Here is a 20,791-nt window from a genome sequence, read left to right on the forward strand (position 1 = left end):
AATCCGTTTAAAAGACAGTTTGGGAGGTTTAAGTCAGCCAAATATCTGCTGAAATTCTGGCATATTTTATTTATGAAGCTCTCTCTCCCTCCCTCTCTCTCTCTCTGTCTCTGTCTGTCTCTCGCTGTTAGAAAACTTTCCATTTTGAAACAAGGCATGTGTTCACCCTTAAGAGTTGTTTTCATTGAACTGGCCATTAAATTAAGGATTTTTCTAACTTGCCGGGAGTAACTGTGATAGAAGGAAGCCGCCGGATCACTGAACAGGATCAAGTTGCCTCCTCAAAGGCCGGGCCTGGACCCAGAGATGCATCTGTTGTCCTTTCAAAGGAGAGTGCGTGAGGAACTCCTCGGACACTACAGCGGTGCGCTGCTGTGATTGGGATGTTCAGACCTGCCCACCAGGGCAGTGTGTGTGTGTGTGTGCGCGCGTGTGTGTGTGTGTGTGTGTGTTCCCTGAACAGACCAAAGCAGTGTTGATGGTTTCATTTCCATTCGGCAGCTGAGGTCAAAGGCCACTTCCTCTATCACTGTGTTACATTTCAGCTATTTCCTTCCCTCCGTTTCTTCTGTTCTGTTCCTGAGTAGTTACATTTTTGGGATTTTCTTAAAGTAAAGAACAGAAATGGAAACAAAGCTGAATATAAACAACTGGATGGTACGGTGGTTATAACCAAGCTTGCCTGAGAGAGTCCATTGCGGGTCCCTCCCCCTGCTTGAGGCTCGACCTGTGACCTGTCCAGGGTGTATCTGCGTACAGTATTGACAGTTTTTAGTACCTGAGAACCTCAGGGTGGTAGTAGAAACATGATCTGTAATCTGTTGGCAGTAAAAGACTTTTTTGCCTATTAAAATGTGTAGTTAGAGCAGTTTTCTGTCACTTGTTTCTGTGAGTGTTGCCTTCACCGTCTGCTGCAGTGTCCTACTTTAATGTCTCCTCCCTCTGCTGCTGCTGCTGCTGCTCTTGGTGTGTCTCCATGCAAAAAAAGATTGTGAAACCGTGGTTTTTGTGTGTGTGTGTGTGTGTGTGTGTGTGTGTGTGTGTGGCACAGCACTTCTAATTAATCCTGTTTTTTTTTAACACGCAGGCAGCTAATTAACACACTCAGATAACTACACACACTAGACGCCGTCCCCTTTCTTTCATTGCCCCCATATTCTTGATTAAGCTTTTACTTACTTGTCTATTTATCTATTTTTCTTTTGATCCTGTCCCTCCATTTCTTTATCCTCTGTCTGTGTTTCCTCAGTCGTTTCTATTTCTCTGTGCGTGGTTCTGCCTCTCATCCCGTCTGCGCTGTAGACCCCCTTCATCCCGCCTCTTTTCTCTGGTGTTTTTCTGGGTCAGACACGGGGAGGGAGGCTGCAGGTTTGGGGAGATGTGTCACACCACGTTTTCAAGCCGTCAAACAGTTTTATTGAACCACACACTCATCATCACGCTCGTCATGATCCAGAAGGGAGATCCAGCTCATGTTTCCTGCCCAGCAGGTATTATTAGAAATGAACAACTCATCAAAAAGATGGGGAAAGTTGTCCAGCGAAAGGTTCTACGCTCTAGTAAAGTCATTTCTCAACTCACCAGTTGGCATAATTCAGGATGTGTATACATGTGTATGTTCTTGTACATGCTACATAATGAGTACCAAAATCCATTTTACTAGCAAATTGATGACATTTTTGCTGGTCTTCAAAACAAAACCACTGTTTAAGGGGAAAGACATGGTTTTAGGTTGGGGTTAGGGTTTGGATTAGGGTTAGGGGGTTAGTGAATGGTTAGGGTAACGAGTTGGCTAATGTATTATGCCTATGAAAGTTAGGGTTAGGGTTAGGGTGTCTGTGTGTGCGCGTATGCTAGCTTTGAACATTAAATTAGATCCAACCTGTGCCCAAATAAAATCAGCTCTAAAGCCGTCTGATACTATTCTCCTCGTTCCAGATTGGTAAAAGCCGTGTTGGCTGTGCTTGTCCCATCTCATTAAGAAGCTGCTTGTCATGTCGCTTTATAAAACATACTCCCTTTATCTTTTTATTTCCCCAACAGTGCGTGTGGTTTCCCTGTATATCCGCTCAGAGATGTTGATCTAAGAGTTTTCTTTATTACTTAAGTGAAAGATGAGCAGAGGTATGCAGAAGTAGCAAACTCACCACAAATGCTGCCTGTCAACAGCAGGAAGAGCTTTGGACAGGAGCTCCTGTCCTGTTGGTGCCTTTAGTATGAAAAATAGGTTTGCAAGCAACAAACGAAAGGTGGCTTTTAGGTTCATTTGTCACTTTGAAGCACTGACATATGATTTCCTGTGTTTGTTCCAGATCCGTGTGGATGGGATCCCATCACCGTCCCAGAATGCTTTGCTTTATGAGACGGTAACAGTGGTGGACGGAAAGCCGATCCTGAGGGACATGGTGTTCAGTCCAGACCATCAGTACATCTATCTGCTGAGTGACAGACAGGTATATGCACACATACACACAGTCGCAGGGACATGATGTCATGCGTTCTTCATGTTTAATCAGGTTTAGTTTTTGTATAGATGTGAAGACACACTATAATTGTCACAAAAACATCATGTTCAAATGGACAGTTAATTTATTAAAAGATTCCAATTCTAATAGTCTCCACAGGAAATTAGTTTTTGAGATGGAAAAAAGCTCAAAGGGTCATTTCACATTCACTTTCACTGTAAGGGAGGAAGACCTCACTGTCAAAGTCAAGCAATTGCGTAATTTGAACACGTTTGCCAGGATTTTATAAAAACTATGAATGAAAGTGCAGAATCATCAGTTTTTAAAATGAAGTCAGCAACACAGCGTTAGTCTTTACAAGACCTAATAATGTGCTCAGACAAGAGACAGGAGTGTGTGTGTGTGTGTGTGTTTGTGTGTGTGTGTGTGTGTGTGTGTGTGTGTGTAAAGGAAACAAAGAGTGTATTCATGTATCAACATTTCAATGAGACACAGACAGACCAGTCACTGGGTTTCATTGTGTCCTGCATCCCTGCTGCAGTGTCTTATGGGCAAACCATCCCCCCCACCCCCCACGGCTGTCTGTCTCTCTCGCTTTCTTTCTCACACACATGCGCACATACACACACATGCACGCACGCACACACACACACACACACACACACACACACACACACACTGTCTGCCAAGTCAAGAGAAATTGTCTGACACACAACCCTCAGGCAGGATAACTTACTGACAATGGAAAATCATCAACCACACGCACACACAGACACACACACTTATTTTTCTATGAATCTATAAAAAGTACATTTTCTGTACCCATGTACATCCATTAAATACATGAATTGATGTGTAATGTATAGGATAATCAGACCTTCCTCAAAGTAGGCCCGTTAATGAAACGTTCATGCACCAAAAACAATTTAATTATTTCAAACTAAATGGTTTTAATAGCCGTACCTACACAAGGAGGAGGGGTGACCTCCACATTTTGCACTGTTTTCTTTATCACAAACACGGTCAGATGACCTCGTTTTTCATCTTTTCACCCATAATGCAGCAGTAACATTTCATGGATCAATAACAAAAACGCTGGGTTAAAAAAAACAACTTCATTAAATTGAGTGCAGCAAAGTTCAAATGTGAGACCAACTCATAAAATTATTAATGGTTGTTGTGTTTAAAAAGGATTAAATTGAAAAACATTAAATTTATTCCCGTTAATAAGTGACATAGAAACCTTAAGCAGAATTGTGTTGTGTGTATGCTGGTGTTAATGGTGTGAACATTTGTGTGTGTGTGTGTGCTTGTGCCCGCTGCAGGTGAGCAGACTTCCAGTGGAGAGCTGTGAGCAGTACACTAGCTGTTCCGACTGTCTGGGCTCAGGAGACCCTCACTGTGGCTGGTGTGTCCTGTTCAACATGTAAGCAGCTTCACCTTCCCTCCATTATTCTGCACATCAGCGTCTCCTTCGAGGCCGCATTGTTTATTTAATATGCCGAGCCGGAGTCTCCTGCTTCCCTCTACTTTTACATTTATTGAGAGATTGTCAGATAAAAGAAAAATATTAATCAAGTGTGTGGTTTGCGTGTGCACGTGCACGCCTGTTCCCGTGAGGCTTCATTAAGGTTGCTATAATTGTTTCATATGCTGGCTGTTTTCACCAGACATCTTTGATGTTGAAAGAGCAGGCAGGTGCAGGAAGTCCCTCTTTGGATTAGCACCAATTAGCGTCCTCCTTCAAAGTAAAGGCAACAGTCCATCATATTGACCAGGCTAAGTTAAGATATTTACATGATTAGCCCTTCAGCAGTTGTAAAATAACGACAGTAAATGGGATCACTGGCAGATCTGCAGGAATGAGAGTGGAGAAGGTCCATCTGTCAGTCTGAACTAATGACAGCGTTCATAAACCGCTGCCCCACCAGCGCCTCAGGGACCAGATTAGTGAGTGGAAACATTCGACCCAACTGGTCTTTTCACCATCGGCGTAGATATTTTTTGTAGACTTTTTATTCTTCCCAATCTTTGTATGTTCAATAATGACCTGAGAAGTGAAGAGCCTTCACAGCCATCTCTTCTAAGGCCGGTCTGCTCTTTCCTGACGTGTTAAAAATCCATTCGGAAATCGGCATCGGACCTCAGAGCCGCTCGTCAGTAGCCGTTGAGATTTGGACGATCGCGACTAATGAGAGATTTATTGTCCAAGTGTACTGAAAGAAAACAGTTGGTTATTTCTAATAAAATGTCAATGATCAAATAAGGCAAAGTTTTAGATAATTAAGCTGTTAAAAGTGTTGACCTTTGACCCGTATAGGTGTTCAAGGCAGGAAGCATGTGAGAAGTGGGAGGAGCCTCAGCACTTCAACACCAAGCTGGACCAGTGTGTGGACATTTCTGTGACGCCAAGTAATATGTCCGTCACCTCTCCATCAACAGAGGTATGCAGACGCACTCCGTCCACTTTAATGAAGAAAAAAACACAGTCATGGCAAAAAGAAACGTGTGCGTTTGAATAAAATGCAAAAGCGATGGCTGACACACTGTTGAACTTACCTCCCATCAACGATGTGCGTTTGCAGTTAACCGTTCGAGTGCAGAACGTCCCGGCCCTGTCAGGGGGTGTGTCGTGTGTGTTTGATGACCTCAGTGAAACCCCTGGAGAGGTGCTCGCTAAAGGACAGGTGGTGTGTATGTCGCCATCACTGAGAGAGCTGCCGGTGCACACGCAATCATACGGTGAGTCGTGTGGCGCGCTCGTGCACGCTGACGCGAAGCGCGATGTCTTTTTTAACGTCACGTCTTTGTGCGGTCGTCTTCAGCAGAGCAGAGAGTCGTTCAGCTCAGCCTGAGATCCACTGAGACCGGACATCAGTTCATCAGCACCAGCTTTATTTACTACAACTGCTCTGTGCTCAACTCGTAAGCCTGATAGCCTCTTTATGGTCTCAGCATTTGTCACCGTCTATCCAGCATGTTCTGTGCTGCCTTGCTTGGTTCCTCATACAGAAAAGCTCTCTCCCCCTCTCTATGTCTCTCTCTCCCTCCCTTTCTCTGTCTCTCTCTCTCTCTCTCTCTCTCTCAGATGCACCTCGTGTGTCAGCAGCGTTTTCCCCTGTCACTGGTGCAAATATCGCCACATCTGCACCAACAACCTGCAGGACTGTTCCTTCCAGGAGGGAAGAGTCAGCAATATGGAGGTGCGACCTGCCTGCACTCGTACAAACACAGATTAAATCTTTCTCATGTGGAACGCGTGGAGGACGCAAGCATTAAAGCTGTTGTTGGTGAAGCATTGCAGGATGCTTTGATTTCTTCAGAGGCGAGGTCAACTGCAAGGCTGCCCCCACTTACAGTGGGACACAATGACACCGTGGGGACAACTGTACTAAATTGTGACAGCAGTAAGCCAGTAAGAGCTGGGCCATTAAAGACTGAGCACACTAGGAAGGCAGCAGTGGGTACAGATGTGTTCTGCCACAAGAAAGGCTGCTTATTGTTGACCAGCAGGCCCTCCTGACTCCTGATCGACAGGGTCTTCAGGGTGTGGGGCCCAGGTGTTGATGGGATTTGTCCTTTTGGCCCTCTTGAGATATTGCAGGTTATTGTCATGGGTCTAGATAAGGAGAGGTTGTTCCGCCTCTCTGAGGGGGCTGCCTCTCTGCCACAATGCCATCTTGATAGTTGGCAGCTGTGTCACACTTCTGTTCTGTGGAAGACAATTTCCTGGACAAATGGACACCGGGATGTATTTTGTTACCTGAACGCCCTGAATGCCCTTTGGAGCGGAACACTTCCACTTCCAGAGATTCCACAGCGTAAAGCAGCCACCTCCATAATAAACTGGTTAGGAGGGCTTTCAACGGGCCCTGCACACGACCCATCCTGCGTCTCAGCTTCCATGTGTAATTGTTGTTCTACAAGCCTGTTTATCGTTTTCCCCCACATGGTTTTTGTTGGTTCTCCAGATCGACAGATAGAAGACATTTATCTCTCCGTCAAACCAAAGGAGCCAGCTGTTTGTACTGACTGATGTGGAGGTAGTCTGAGCTGGTCTTTCAGACCCAGAAGGCAGGAGTCAAAGAAGGTTGAGCTGTGAGGACACCGCTGTTGATCTCCTGCTAAAACTGAGGACTGTTCGGTGGAAGTGGCCGTTCTTCTCTCGCTCCTTTAATCATTTGTCCATTTTGGCAGCAGACATTTCACGTGACTTTCTTTGAAGATGATTTTTGGTTGGTTCGGGCTCTTGTTTCCTGCCAGCGACCACAGTTCAGTTGCCCAGAACACCGTTGTGTGCGCTGCAACCTTAGCCGGTTCGTGACGCGGAGGAACGGCCTGAAATGAGAGTCTTGAGGTGTCATGTGGTCCCACTTAGTGTTCGCAGCGGCTGCAGCCATAGTAGCTGCTCCAGTAGTGGAAGGTGGACAATCTACAGAAGCAGAGGGAAGACAAAACCAGGCAGAAGGTCAATTCAATAAAGAAACACAAATGAAATTTAAAAGAAAAAAGAGTCGGAAAAAGGCCCCAATGTTGTCATGCCGACAGCATGCACAGAGTTTCTATTCTAGTTTACACTCTATTTTGTATTTTTCTTCATACAGTAGTGACCTCTGAGATTGGGCTGTGTGCACATACTCCCTATATTCTCTCATTTGCTGACACAGCCAAACATCCCCGCTGATAAGAGGCTAATGAAATCTAAAGGCTATGCAAATGTGCAGATTTCTCATGACCTTCACAGCAGGAACATGAGAGTTGAGCTGCTTTTATACGTCAAGAAATAGCTCGACTGTTAAGTTTGAGGACAGCATTGACGTAGACTCACACACACACACACACACACACACACACAGACTCTCTGCTGTCAAATGCTGGAGATCTTCAAATGAATTTCCCTCCTATTTCAGCTGAGAAGTGTATTTAGGAGTCCACTGAGCAGCGCGTCCCTCCCGAGTAACTAAACTGCTCATTAGCTCATTTGTTCAGTGGCCCAGAGTGCAGTCAGGGGCTCACTCCATCTTTGGGACCGTCGTCGGTCTGGTTGCTGCTCGGCATTTTTAAAGGTTGACATTAACAGCCTGTGATTGCCTAATTGGTTAATAGAAAATAAATACCTCCTTAATTGGCACAAAAGCATCCAATCACAACAATTACTGTTAATTACATGGCAATTAAGCTGAGTAATGAGAGGGAGATACATTGTGAGTCAGAGAAGAGCAGAATGAAGAGAGAAGACAATTCTACCCTCTTTTAAACCTCTTTTACAACAAGTATTCACAGGGAGTCAATTTAAAATATAGAGAGAGAACATAAAGAATAAGCTCTGTAGCCCAAAATAAAATATTTAAAGTCAATTGTGAGTATTGGGCAGTGGTCACACACAAACACACACACCCCTACCACCTGCTCTGCTTTTCTTTTCCCCTGCTGTAAAGGAAAAAGTCGTGCTCAGTTACAAAACCATTGATTATTGTGGTGACACCCATAAATAATGTGTGTTCTTGTGTGCGTGCGTGTGCAGGAGAGCCCGCTCATGCATGTCTACGTGTTTGTTTCCAGTGGCCTGAAGCCTGATCTGTCACCAGCTGTCCACTAGTGAACACACACTGTCTCTGCCTCAGCCAGCTGATGACAGCCTGAGATAAGATATCTGCCTCAGTCAGCTCTGGCCTGGTCTAATGGGCCAAACTGCAACAAACCCTTCCTAATTTTCCACTCTTTTTAATCCTGACATTTTTCACAGTCATAGCAGTTCATACGGGGGCTTTTAAATTAATCACTAAATACATATGAAAACATCCATGCGAGAAGTAAAATGCTTGCTCGTCTGCTCGGACTGGCTCTCAGATGGATGCTCTAAGAAGTCCTGTTGGAGAAGCGGAAGCGGCCCCGTTTCTCTTTCTGTGGTCGTTTGGTCGAGCGCTGCAGTCAACGTCACGAGTCCTATGGTCTCATTTCTCTTGCCGAGCACCTGTCGTCCTTCGGTTTAACATCTAACAGCCTCTGCTGTGTTTTCCGTCCTCAGCTGGACGTCCATGATGTCGAATCCTCTTGTTCACTCTTGGATCTTGGTCATCCTTGGTAGTGGCTCTGACAGTTCTTGGCACGCGTCCATCCACTTAGTCATCCATCATCCATGGATTTTAAGGGGCTTTCTTGTCATCATGACTTCCTTTGGCCAGGCTATGATGCCGGTCCACCATCTGGGGGTCTGATCAGCAGCAGTGTGTGTGTTGATCCCTCCAGTTTCGTTCTGTGGTGGTGCTGGGTGATCGCTTACTTTCCTGTAACCTCTTTGTAGCCAGCCTGGAATTTTCCCTTCTGCTGCGTCTCTTCATGTTTCGAGATATCAGAAAAGTGCTTTAAAGCACGGTGGTAAACATTAGACAGCAACGTAGACACTAGTGGTAGCGTTGACTTTGTAGTTAAATAAGGTGGATATAAGCGGGTGTTAGTGGGTTTTTGGACCGGTAGGAAAGGAAATTTTGATCCCCATTTGTCTGCAGGTTGTCAAAGTGTTTGTACGTGTCACAGCTGCAATTAAAATAGTTCATAGTGGAACCTAAACGTGAAGCATCACATAACTGCCACGTTGCGTACGAAACAGTAGATCAGTAATGTTTCTTCTGAATGTAATTCTCAGGCAGGAATGGGAATGACAGCAGCTCTCTGTGTTTCTGCAGGGCTGCCCCCAGATCCTCCCCACCTCTGACATCCTGGTCCCTGCAGGGATGGTCCGACCAATCACTCTGCGAGCTCGTAACCTCCCTCAGCCTCAGTCGGGCCAAAAGAACTACGAGTGCGTCTTCAACATCCAGGGAAAAGTTCAGCGCATCCCTGCCGTCCGCTTCAACTCTTCATGCATTCAGTGCCAGAACACCTCGGTGAGATTCGCTCCATTACCCAGCATGCAGTGCTTCAGAAAGCCATGCGTTCTATGACTATGTGGTCTGTTACCGTCGGCGATCCCACCCAGGCTCACGTACTAACTCCTGTCTGTCTGCACATGCTTGTTAGTCATCTGTCTTGTTAGTGAATCTTGAATAAAGCTCTCACACACACAATGGGATATGGCTGCTGCTAAAGTCAGCAGAACATGTACGTCCATCTATACAGACAGTGTGTATGTGAGTGCGCATCCATGTGGCTTTTTTTAAAATTAAGTTACCCATTTCCAGAGGAAATTGACCATTTAGTAAAGAAGAATAAGTACACACACTCACAGTATTCCTGGTCACTGCACACAGACTATTCTTTTTTTTCCAAATTAAAACAAAGAGTCTGTCTTTTTTGGTCAGCAGACAGAAGCCGGATTCACAGATTCATGTGGTTCTAATCCAGTGATTGTGTTCTTACAGCTGCCTGTAACATCTGCAGGGAATTAAGAGCAAGGCATTCAGATGGATGTCTGTGGAGCACACAGGGAGGACAGACATGGTTAGCTTAGCTCAGCATAAACACTGGAAAGCTGTGTTTAAAACGACTTTTTCACCATTTCCTTCTATCTCACTCTCAACTCCACTATATTAGCTGTTCATTGTCTTTATTTCCGTCGACTGCGAGGACGCGGAATGCACTTTGTAATATAGACAGGTGTTCTTCCTATAGCATTAGTATGAAAGATGCCTCATCGCCCATGTAGCTATTGTAATCTCTCTGTTTTGCTTCGTTTCGAGGCTGCCATAGTTTATTATATCATTGCATTAGATCTTCAGTGTTTACATTATATCAAAAAGGAGTTGTTTTAAAGCCAGTTATGTTGTTTTATGCAGTTGGGGAGTCATATTTCAATGCCATCACAGCCATGGCTTTCTCCACTGCGTAGATGAATCGCCAGTGCTGTTTGTAGCTTTAGCCAATAAGTTAAGGCGACCCTGAGTTTTCTCCTGAGGAACGATGTGTCAAAAGGCATATCGTCCTATCTTTTTAGCAGAGTTGTAAGTTTGATCGTATAGATCCACATAAATCCTGTGTTTTTGATCAGTTAATCTCAGCTTTCCACGCATGTGTCCGCTTGAAACACATTTTCCCTGTAACAGGGAATTTAAATGTAGTTCACCAAATCCATCTTTTGGCGTAATTATGCATGCATGTACTTTTACTGCATAGTAGGAGTTACTACACTGTACATTCCTCCATCCCCTGCAATGATCATTTCTAGAATCACACACACTGTACCAGGACTTTATGAGCAAAAGTCCTGCATCCAGGCAGGTTTAATGCTAAAACTGTGGTAAATGAATGTCTGTATCTATGAAACACTGGCCGTGACACCTGTGTTCGGGATTTCAGGAGGGTAGAACTTTGCTCTCAGAGTGACAACGCTTTTGTTATTTGCCGTCTCTGCAGTATTGGTATGAAGGCGATGAGTCTGGAGATCTCCCAGTTGATTTCTCCATTGTCTGGGACGGAGATTTCTTCATCGATAAACCCATGTCCATGAAGGGTAAAGATCAGCACGACTTGTGTTTTATGAGTTTAGATTTAAAATGTGTAGATGTAATAACGATTTAAAGCAGCAAACGTAGACAGGTTTGGCCTGCTCTGCCGCTCATCCATCGCTCTTCATTGTGTTTGTCAGCGTTACTGTATAAGTGTGAGGCGCAGCGCTCCAGCTGTGGTCAGTGCCTCAAAGCCCCTCCGGCATTTGAGTGTGGATGGTGTGTTGAAACCAGGAAGTGCCTCCTACGCCAACACTGCCCGACGCCTGAGCAGAGCTGGATGCACCACGGGCGACACAACCTTCGCTGCAGCCACCCACGCATCACCAAGGTTGGGAATGCAATCCCCGTTTTTTTTCCTATCGGCGAGGGATTCATTTGCATACCTAAAAGCATTTTGCTCTGGAGCAGAAACCACACGTTTATTAAGTAGTTCATTCAAAGGATCAAGGTTCACGCTTTGGCCTGCCAAGATTCTTGAAATATTTTCCCAAAATCCTAAATTTACTCAACAATTTCTTATTCGCTAGCATGTGACGCCCGGTTCATCAAGCAAATGGCGTCAGTTGACAATGAGACATCAAAATAACTCAGAAAGTCTGATTAAATGTTTTTGTAAATGCAGTAGATTCCAGAAGCGATTGGTGATTGACCTCCTTTCCCACAGATCAGTCCTCTGACGGGGCCTCGTGAGGGAGGGACACGGGTGACCATCGAGGGGGAGAATCTGGGGTTACAGGTCAAGGAGATCACGCACGTGCAGGTGGCCGGGGTCCGCTGCAGCTCTGTTCCCTCGCAGTACATCAGCGCCGAGAGGTCAGCGTGCATCCGGGTTTGAGCGCGTGCGGCGGCTTCCGTCCAGGCCGCCTGTGCTGACACTGCGTGTTTGTGCGTGCAGGATTGTGTGCGACATGGCCGAGGCCCTCCTCCCTCATTCTCCAGGGGGACCCGTGGAGCTGTGCATCGGTGTTTGCAGCGCCGAGTTCCGGACCCTCTCCTCGCAGACGTACTCCTTTGTGGTGCGGGAGAAGCAGAAGTTTGTCATTTTAGTGATTACCAACTTCCTGTTGTCATTTTTCCGGGGCCTCTCTTCTTCCTCCTGTAGAGCCCCAGCTTCAGTCGCGTACACCCAGAGAAAGGGCCCGTTTCTGGCGGAACAAGACTGACCATCACGGGTCGACACCTGGATGCTGGCAGCACCGTCAGCGTTTATATCAACAAGGAGGAGTGTCTGTTTGTCAAGTCAGTTTAAATCTGCTGACTCACACGTTTTCATCGTAGATGTACAGTGTGGAGGGAATCAAGCCTCCCTCTTTTTTATTTTATTTTAGACGGACCAATCGGGAAATAATCTGCATAACTCCGGCCTCCTCGTCGGGCTCGGGCCCCGCCTCCATCCGTTTAATGATCGACAAGGCTGAGGTGACAAGCTCCGAGACCAAGTATGTGTACACGGAGGACCCCACCATCATCAGCATCGAGCCAAACTGGACCATCCTCAAGTAAATGTGACAGACCCTCACTCAGCCTTTAAAGCTCCTTCATGTGTTGATCTCCAACCTGTTTGTGTGTGTTTGCACAGTGGCAGCACCATGATCACTGTAACAGGGACTAACCTGTTAACAATCCAGGAGCCCAAAGTCAGAGCCAAGTATGGCGGAGTGGAAACTAATAATGTGAGAACATTATACAATAATCACATCTAAAAAAAAAGTCCTTTCCTGTAGTTGTGGCCCAAAATGATCAGTGAATTTGTGATTCGGCATTGATATGATGCAACTCGTGGTGTTATGGGATCTGATGACTTGTTTTCGCCTTCTTTGAAACGGCTTCTGCTAATCTCTCACCTTAGTTCTGCACTTTGGTGAACGACAGCACGATGACGTGCTTGGCCCCCGGTTTGGTCTATAATAAGTCAGTCCCGCCTGAAGGTGCACTCCACCCTGAAGAGTTTGGATTCATCTTTGACCAGGTAACACACACGGCAGCGCCTCTCATACCATATTTAGTCTTTGTTCTAAGAGCAGGATTCTCGATCTGATCTGGGGTCCCACCCACATCTGCATTTATCCGTTGGTTTATGGTCTGGTGATATTTGTCGCTCCAAAGGTTTCCTCGCTGCTGGTCCTGAACTCCACCCCCTTTACTCACTACCCCAACCCGATATTTGACCCTCTGGGGAATTCTGGGATCCTGGAAGTCAAACCTGGGTCACCCATCATCCTCAAGGTGAGAAAACACTTGCTAGATGTTCAGCAGAGAAGGAAGTGACTAAATTAGGCTTATCAGAAGTATTGAGAGGAGACGGTACCGACAGGTTTGGCTGTTTTACACAAAACCGTGGTGCTGTTAGCTATCATGATAGGCTTATTTAATTTGCTGTGACACTATAATCTTCCGTTGTCTTTCTGTTTTTACACTTTTTGATTCTCCAATTAAAAGAGAATGAAGTGCTGCAGTTACAGCGTCGTCAGCTTGTGTCAGTTTTTGGAGGCTTATAAAAAATGCTGACCTTTTCTCCCTCTGCCAAAACAAAACCCACCTGGAGTCCCGCGTTTTAGATCGGGCTTGTTGCTGTCGTTACAAGATTTGAGTGTGACATCCGTTTCCGGTTTCAGGGTAAAAACCTGATCCCTCCTGCTCCCGGTAACAACCGCTTGAACTACACCGTGCTGATCGGAGAGTCCCCCTGTCTGCTCACCGTGTCGGAGAGCCAACTGCTGTGCGACTCTCCAGATCTCACCGGAGAGCACCGTGTCCTGGTGAGCCACGCTCCTGTGGAGCAGAAAGAAATTAGGTAGAGAAGAGGAGAAGCAGGAAGCTGAGAGGGCGTCTCTAAAAATAAAAGTCATTAGCGTAGCCGCGGTTGGTTCATTGATTATTTATCACTGGCGTCTGCGCATTTATTGGTTTGTCAAAGCCTGTGCGTCTCTCTTTAGATCCTAGTTGGTGGGCTGGAGTATTCTCCAGGTATGCTTCACATCTACTCCGACAGCGCCTTGACTCTGCCTGCCATCATCGGCATCGGAGCAGGTGGCGGCGTGCTGTTCATCGCCATCATCGCCGTGCTGATCGCCTACAAGCGCAAGACCCGCGATGCCGATCGCACCCTGAAGAGATTACAGCTGCAGATGGACAACTTGGAGAGCCGAGTGGCGCTGGAGTGCAAGGAGGGTACGTTGGTGCCACGGTGACCGAGAACGCCGCGGCAGAAAAAGACAGAAATCGCATCGTCGCTGTGACATAACACGCTGTTGTGCCGTCTTCCAGCCTTTGCAGAGCTGCAGACGGACATCCAGGAACTCACCAACGACATGGACGGAGTGAAGATTCCTTTCCTGGAGTATTGTACCTACACCATGAGAGTCATGTTCCCGGGGATAGAAGAGCACCCCGTCCTCAAAGAGCTGGATGTAGGCGCATCGCACAGACGGCACTTTATTGTCCAAACACAGGAGAACAAACACATTACTGATAGAGTGGGAACTGCTTTTAAACGCTGCCTGCGCAGTGAAAGAGAGCAGCCATCTGCACTCTCCAGGGTCTTTGCAGATTCAATGAATCCCAACAGGACGGCGTGAGACACTGACACAACACAGATACACTGGTGAATTTGATTCCCTTAGATCCGAATAACCAGAAGGGTCTCGGTGTATTTTTATTTATTTTTTTTTTTTTTTTGCAACATGTGGTCCAGGACATTTCTTACGTCAGTTTTTGTTTCTAATGTGTGAAAAAAAAATCGGTTTTCTATCTCAAATGTTCAGATCTTTATGCGCATGATGGACGCTGTTTTAGTCTAGCTGCAGTATATTTCCACAGTAATGTTGCCTCGTCGCTTTGTGCGTTTCAGTCTCCAGCTAATGTGGAGAAGGCTCTGCGTCTGTTCAGCCAACTGCTCAACAACAAGATCTTCCTGCTGACCTTCATCCACACTCTGGAGGCTCAGAGGTCATTCTCCATGAGGGACCGAGGGAACGTCGCTTCGCTGCTAATGGCGGCTCTGCAGGTATCCATAACAACCCGATGAGGTCTGATTAATTAGAAGCACTGGCTAATGAAGGGTTCCCGTGCCCATCTGCAGAATCCTTGCAGTTAGATGTCATTTCTGAGGAAGCTGCTTGTGGGCAAGAGATGAGCGTGATGTTGGCTGTGTGTGTCTCCTCAGGGCCGTATGGAATATGCAACAGTGGTGTTAAAACAGCTGCTGGCTGATTTGATTGAGAAGAATTTAGAGAACAGAAACCACCCCAAACTGCTGCTGAGGAGGTCTGTATGCATGGAAAAGGCTCTCAAACCGTTGAATTAGCCCTTCCTGACAGGATCGTGTTGGAAAGATCTAAAATGTTTGCATTGGTTTGAGAAAATCAGCATGATTTAGACCACCGATACGCTGTGTCTGTGTTCAGGACTGAATCTGTTGCCGAGAAGATGCTCACAAACTGGTTCACCTTCCTCCTGCATAGATTCCTCAAGGTAACTGGTGCTTCCTTTCTCGTTCCCTACATTATCTCCACCCTCCTCCTCACTATAATCCACCTCCTGTTCATCTTCAGTCTGAGACTAATCAAATCAGGGCTGCAGGTGGGAATTCAGTGGGACGGGTTCATTCTGGGTGCCGATGATGACATTTTAGAATGACATGAAGTAGAAAAAGGAGGGATTGAAGTCTGTCTGTCTGTCTCTGTCAGGAGTGCGCAGGTGAGCCCCTTTTCATGCTCTACTGTGCCATAAAGCAGCAGATGGAGAAGGGGCCAATCGATGCCATCACCGGAGAGGCCCGCTACTCTCTGAGTGAAGACAAACTCATCAGACAGCAAATTGACTACAAACAGCTGGTAAAATCCTCACATTCATTTAGTTTTCATTGTCATTAGTGGCTCATTCATCATTTACTCGATTGGTTCATAATAATAGCAGTATTCCTTTTGTTAAGTTTGCCACATGCTGATGTTTTAAGTGTAGCCATCAGTCTGAAGGCTTCTCTCCCTCTCAGACTCTGATGTGTATCCCTCCGGAGGGCGAGGCTGGTACGGAGGTACCGGTGAAGGTGTTGAATTGTGACACGGTGACTCAGGTCAAAGACAAACTACTAGATGCTGTTTACAAAGGGATCCCTTTCTCACAGAGGCCCCAGGCGGACGACATGGACCTTGGTAGGTGTTTACCTGTGAAAGGAGCATTATTCCGCTCACCCTGGCTTTCTACAAACAATCACAGTACGCAGATTTATGTGGGTTTGAGCACTGAGGCCTGGCCGTCCATGTGTTCTCAATCTTAAAAGCTACTACAGCCAAGCAGGTCTACTTTTCATTGCACTAAGAAGCTAAAGCTAAAATATTGGGCTGCCAGCTCGCTCTGCTAATGTCCTTCTGAGCACAGTCAGCAAAGTAATAAGTGCTGAGGAGCAGAGACGTCAGTCCCCACCGAGCCACCCATTTAAACTAGTCATAAGCAGGGTTCAACTGTCAGCCATCAAGTTTTATATCATCAGAGTGACCCGCAGAAGCACCGAGATGAGCGTAATAGTTATAATAACAGTACAGGGCAGCTGTTGACGACGCAGCGACTCATTTCCCAGATTTGATCCAAAGCATTAGAGTAGCAGAAGACTCGAGATGTGAACAATAAGACGTAGATGAGGTTGCAGGTTTCTGCTGGGAAAAGAAAGAAAAACAAACCATTGCAATTCCGGTCAAATGTCATGAGTTTATTGAGTTTAAAATAGTAAATGGTTTGCAGACACGAATGTTATCAAAGTAGTCAATTCATAATCTTTTCATTAAACAGAGAAAAGGTGTATCAAATTAAACGAGTGCCATCAATTGGTTCACATGCTTATGATATAACCGGTATTGTGCAAACCTGCACTCTTACACTAGCTAACAAAAACCCATCTGGACCAGCTTACACTGGTTTAATGATGCCAACTTCAAATCACATAATGTCCGTTCTCGTTATGCGTTTGAAATATAGATACAATAACAACTCTGTGAAAGCAAATGGAAAAGAAATCCCCTAGCGTGTTTCATAACATGACATTTTACTTTATTTGCTTTATTAGCATTTCTGCTGCGATGATGCGTGCAGCAGCTGACCCCGCCCCACGCACACACGCACGCACTTTAAGTAAATGAAACAAATGTGACCATTTTAGTTCTGTATGTTGTTCCACAGAGGAGCACCTTTTTTTTTTTTAAATTGATAAAGGCTAAAAATACCCCAGTGTGCGCTCTGTCCTCCTCCAAAACACACTGGCTGTGTCTTCAGCTCCTGAAAATGAGCTGTTGCACATACAACTGTGCTAGTAGCAGCTTATAGTGTAGTCTAGTATAAAATGGTTTCTGCCCCGCCCTGCGCCGCATCGTGCTAGGTTGCTGCCATCCGGCAAAAACCAGAGGTCTTATTCTCACGGGGGGACAGTGCAGCCGGTGAAGACATGCAGAAAGCAGGACCCCCAAACAGGAGGGAAGGTTTAATTTTGTGTTTGCATTTAAATGTAGCGTCATAAGATGAATTAGATGTTTGCTGTCACTGTTGAGGACCTCTTGTGGATGGTCCAGGGAACCACACTGACTCTTTTTGTGTCATCAGAGTGGCGTCAGGGTCGCCTGACCAGGATCATCCTCCAGGACGAAGACGTCACCACCAAGATAGAGAGCGACTGGAAGCGGCTGAACACGCTGGCGCACTACCAGGTGATTTTTGGACTTAACCTCAAAACCTGCTCGCTTTTAATGTGCACAGCAGAGCACCGGTTTCCCCTGTAAACCTGCATGTGAGCAAGTCAGTATCACAACAAACTGAAGTCTTTGGGTGTCCAACGTTTGTCTTGGTGATGAGTTCCCTGAGCAGGAATGGCTATGGTGACTCATTGTGTCTGCACATTAAAAGCTTTCCTGCCACCTTTCAGGCTTTTCTCAGGCACTCGTGGCTCCTGCGGCCTGCGCTAATGTGTTGATCGTATTCAGATAAGAACGGAATTAGAAGCCGGCGAAATGAATGTTCGGCCCACTGATTGAATGATCGACTGATTAACACAAGTGTTGCTGCGTGTGTTGCTAGGTTACGGACGGCTCACTGGTCGCTCTGGTCCAGAAGCAGGTTTCTGCTTACAACATTGCCAATTCCTTCACCTTCACCAGATCATTGAGCAAATATGGTACCGCACACACACACACACACACACACACACACACACACACACACACACACACACTTACAGTCAAACACACTAAATGTAATTTCTTTTTGTGTCATCAGAATCATTACTGAGAACATCTAGCAGTCCTGACAGTCTGAGGTCCAGAGCACCAATGATTACCCCAGACCAGGAGACAGGTACTGTAATAATGGTGGTAATAATAATAATAATAATAATAATAATAGTTGTACAGTGTGTGTATTAAGTCTATATCTGTTTTAGGGACTAAACTGTGGCATTTGGTGAAGAACCATGAACATAGTGATCAGAGAGAGGGAGACCGAGGCAGTAAAATGGTTTCTGAGATCTACCTGACCAGACTGTTGGCTACAAAGGTACTTACGCAACTGTCCCAAAAGTAGGTACAGGCGTGTCATCCCCCCACCCCCGGATTAAAATGCGGCACTCTGCCTCCTGCTGTCTTTAGGGGACGCTGCAGAAGTTTGTGGACGACCTCTTTGAGACGGTGTTTAGCACCGCCCACCGAGGATCTGCTCTCCCATTGGCTATCAAATACATGTTTGACTTCCTGGATGAACAAGCCGATAAACGACAGATCAGCGACCCGGATGTCCGTCACACCTGGAAGAGTAATTGGTGAGACAGCGGAGACGTCTGTCACAAGACAGGAACGTTACACTGACGTGTCCTCTCTGCGTCCCCGACAGTCTTCCTCTCAGGTTCTGGGTGAACGTCATAAAGAATCCTCAGTTTGTGTTCGACATCCACAAGAGCAGCATCACTGACGCCTGCCTGTCAGTAGTTGCTCAGACCTTCATGGACTCCTGCTCCACGTCCGAGCACCGGCTGGGCAAAGACTCCCCGTCCAACAAGCTGCTGTATGCGAAAGACATCCCCAACTATAAGAGCTGGGTGGAAAGGTAGCCAACTCCTTCTGTTGTCGCTGTACCGCCAATATCCCGCGTTCTTTCCCCATCGAACAGTATTAGCATCTGCAAAAGGCAGTGTTGATTGATCCCATCCTAACTACTTAATCAATATGAAAGTCACACAACCTGAAATGAGACAAAATAGTCCGTCCAAAGAATTAGATGTGTGCTCCCGGTCTGAGGGAAAACGGGGGAAATGCTTGAAGAAGCAGCTGTTTGATTCTGTGCCCCTGCAGGGAAAAGTGTCCCTGAGCAAAAGCAATTGCTCCCGAAGCCGTCGTCGGTGTACGATTGGTGAATTCTCCCGATGCGCTGGTGGCAGCCCGTGGGCCTGCCGCCGTCGCTGGGAACGGCTCAGTGGAGACTGGTTACGTCACGTGTCCACCGATGGTGCGACAGACAGGCTCATGCTCACGTTATCCATGCACATCAGTCGTACACCCTTGATCTGAGCTCTCCTGGCGGTGTGGCCACGCCCCCCTTACTTGCTGTTTGACTGTCAGCAACGCACAATGTGAAGAAGCCTTTGTTGACGCTGAGATTCTGTAGATTAAAGCTGCGACGTGTGTTTATGTGCGGCAGATATTACAGGGATATTGCCAAAATGCCCAGCATCAGTGATCAGGACATGGACGCCTACTTGGTGGAGCAGTCCCGTCTCCATGGCAACGAGTTCAACACACTGAGCGCACTCAGCGAGCTCTACTTCTACATCAACAAGTACAAGGAAGAGGTGAGGGGGGGGGCAGCAGTTGCACGTGGACGGGAGACAGAGGAGCCTCACGGCTCTCGCCCCACCCGCCGAGTCATTCGTTAGAAAGCTAAAGCTAAAAGACCATTAGCTTCCAGGATGGCGTCAATGAGATGTGTTTGTTTGTTGTGTCATTTATAAATCAGATGTCTCCCCCCCCACCTCCTCACCCCTCCCCTCCTCCTCAGATCCTGACAGCCCTGGATCGTGACGGCTACTGTCGCAAACACAAACTGAGGCACAAACTGGAACAAGCCATCAACCTGATGTCTGGGAGCAGCTGAGAGGAGGGGAGAGACTCACGGACCGATGGGATGGGTGGGGGGGTGGGGGGGTGGGGGCAGATTGCTGGAGGAGGGGGCCGCGGTGACATCTTTGTTTTTCCTGATCTGTTTGCACAGTCAGCTGAATATCTCAGTGTTGGGCCCAGCTGAAAACCGCAGCCTTGAGCTTTGAGACGAGCGTGATTTGGTGGATGACTGGATGAACCCTCCCTTCCACTGGACGGGACGGGACGTTTTCTTTTTCCCCACATACGTTCATCCTTCAGCGGAGTCGTGGCGAAGTTGGGGGACCTTCTTGAAATTCACCACAGGTGTAATCAGGGATTCGTCTGAAGCGGCGTGGCCGCGGACGCACGGCTGGAGCCTCCCAACGATGGACCCAAGCTGTTCGTGACATCCGAATTCACCCTCAGAGAGCAGCACAAGTCATCTTTAAGTCAAAGCTGCTGCTCTCTTCTGGCCGGAGGTTCCTGGAACAGAAATATTTGTTCTGTTTCCAAACCAAATATGGAGTTGTCCGTGAGAAAGGGCCACTTCAGTCGCTGCCATTTGAATCCCAATTCTCTGATGAAAGGATGAGGATTTGCCATGAGACATTCCGGTGATGAAAGAACCCGTCAGAGGCGGTTCCGAGCTTTTACAGAGGAGGAGGCCGATCCGACCTTGCCGTGAAACCGGGATCCCCGACCGCTCAGCCAGGCCAGATCACTATCCTGAAGTGTCTGAACCACTCAGTGTTTCCTCCCTGGACAA

At 46.8% G+C, this 20,791-nt stretch overlaps 1 protein-coding gene across 2 annotated transcripts in view; it reads left to right on the forward strand.

The window, feature by feature from the left end:
- plxna3 (plexin A3) overlaps positions 1-20,331 on the forward strand; it is a 50,648-nt gene extending 30,317 nt beyond the window's left edge. Inside the window, exons 7-38 of one of the 2 annotated variants that reach the window (XM_057041539.1) lie at positions 2,313-2,453; positions 3,791-3,891; positions 4,786-4,909; positions 5,051-5,207; positions 5,291-5,390; positions 5,554-5,668; positions 9,152-9,352; positions 10,818-10,914; positions 11,050-11,240; positions 11,577-11,725; positions 11,808-11,928; positions 12,015-12,151; positions 12,241-12,411; positions 12,492-12,585; positions 12,762-12,881; positions 13,019-13,138; positions 13,528-13,671; positions 13,849-14,083; positions 14,180-14,322; positions 14,763-14,918; positions 15,078-15,178; positions 15,319-15,385; positions 15,601-15,747; positions 15,906-16,065; positions 17,504-17,607; positions 17,975-18,071; positions 18,173-18,250; positions 18,336-18,448; positions 18,541-18,710; positions 18,782-18,994; positions 19,586-19,736; positions 19,943-20,331. In XM_057041539.1, the coding sequence (XP_056897519.1) occupies positions 2,313-2,453; positions 3,791-3,891; positions 4,786-4,909; positions 5,051-5,207; positions 5,291-5,390; positions 5,554-5,668; positions 9,152-9,352; positions 10,818-10,914; positions 11,050-11,240; positions 11,577-11,725; positions 11,808-11,928; positions 12,015-12,151; positions 12,241-12,411; positions 12,492-12,585; positions 12,762-12,881; positions 13,019-13,138; positions 13,528-13,671; positions 13,849-14,083; positions 14,180-14,322; positions 14,763-14,918; positions 15,078-15,178; positions 15,319-15,385; positions 15,601-15,747; positions 15,906-16,065; positions 17,504-17,607; positions 17,975-18,071; positions 18,173-18,250; positions 18,336-18,448; positions 18,541-18,710; positions 18,782-18,994; positions 19,586-19,736; positions 19,943-20,038 (4,314 nt within the window). In that variant the 3' untranslated portion in view covers positions 20,039-20,331. The remainder of the gene's footprint in view (positions 1-2,312; positions 2,454-3,790; positions 3,892-4,785; positions 4,910-5,050; positions 5,208-5,290; positions 5,391-5,553; positions 5,669-9,151; positions 9,353-10,817; positions 10,915-11,049; positions 11,241-11,576; positions 11,726-11,807; positions 11,929-12,014; positions 12,152-12,240; positions 12,412-12,491; positions 12,586-12,761; positions 12,882-13,018; positions 13,139-13,527; positions 13,672-13,848; positions 14,084-14,179; positions 14,323-14,762; positions 14,919-15,077; positions 15,179-15,318; positions 15,386-15,600; positions 15,748-15,905; positions 16,066-17,503; positions 17,608-17,974; positions 18,072-18,172; positions 18,251-18,335; positions 18,449-18,540; positions 18,711-18,781; positions 18,995-19,585; positions 19,737-19,942) is intronic. The other variant, XM_057041540.1, reaches the window with a different exon arrangement.
- The last annotated feature ends 460 nt before the right edge of the window (positions 20,332-20,791 follow it).

Source organism: Takifugu flavidus, chromosome 8, assembly GCF_003711565.1.
Source record: "Takifugu flavidus isolate HTHZ2018 chromosome 8, ASM371156v2, whole genome shotgun sequence".
NCBI lineage: Eukaryota > Metazoa > Chordata > Actinopteri > Tetraodontiformes > Tetraodontidae > Takifugu > Takifugu flavidus.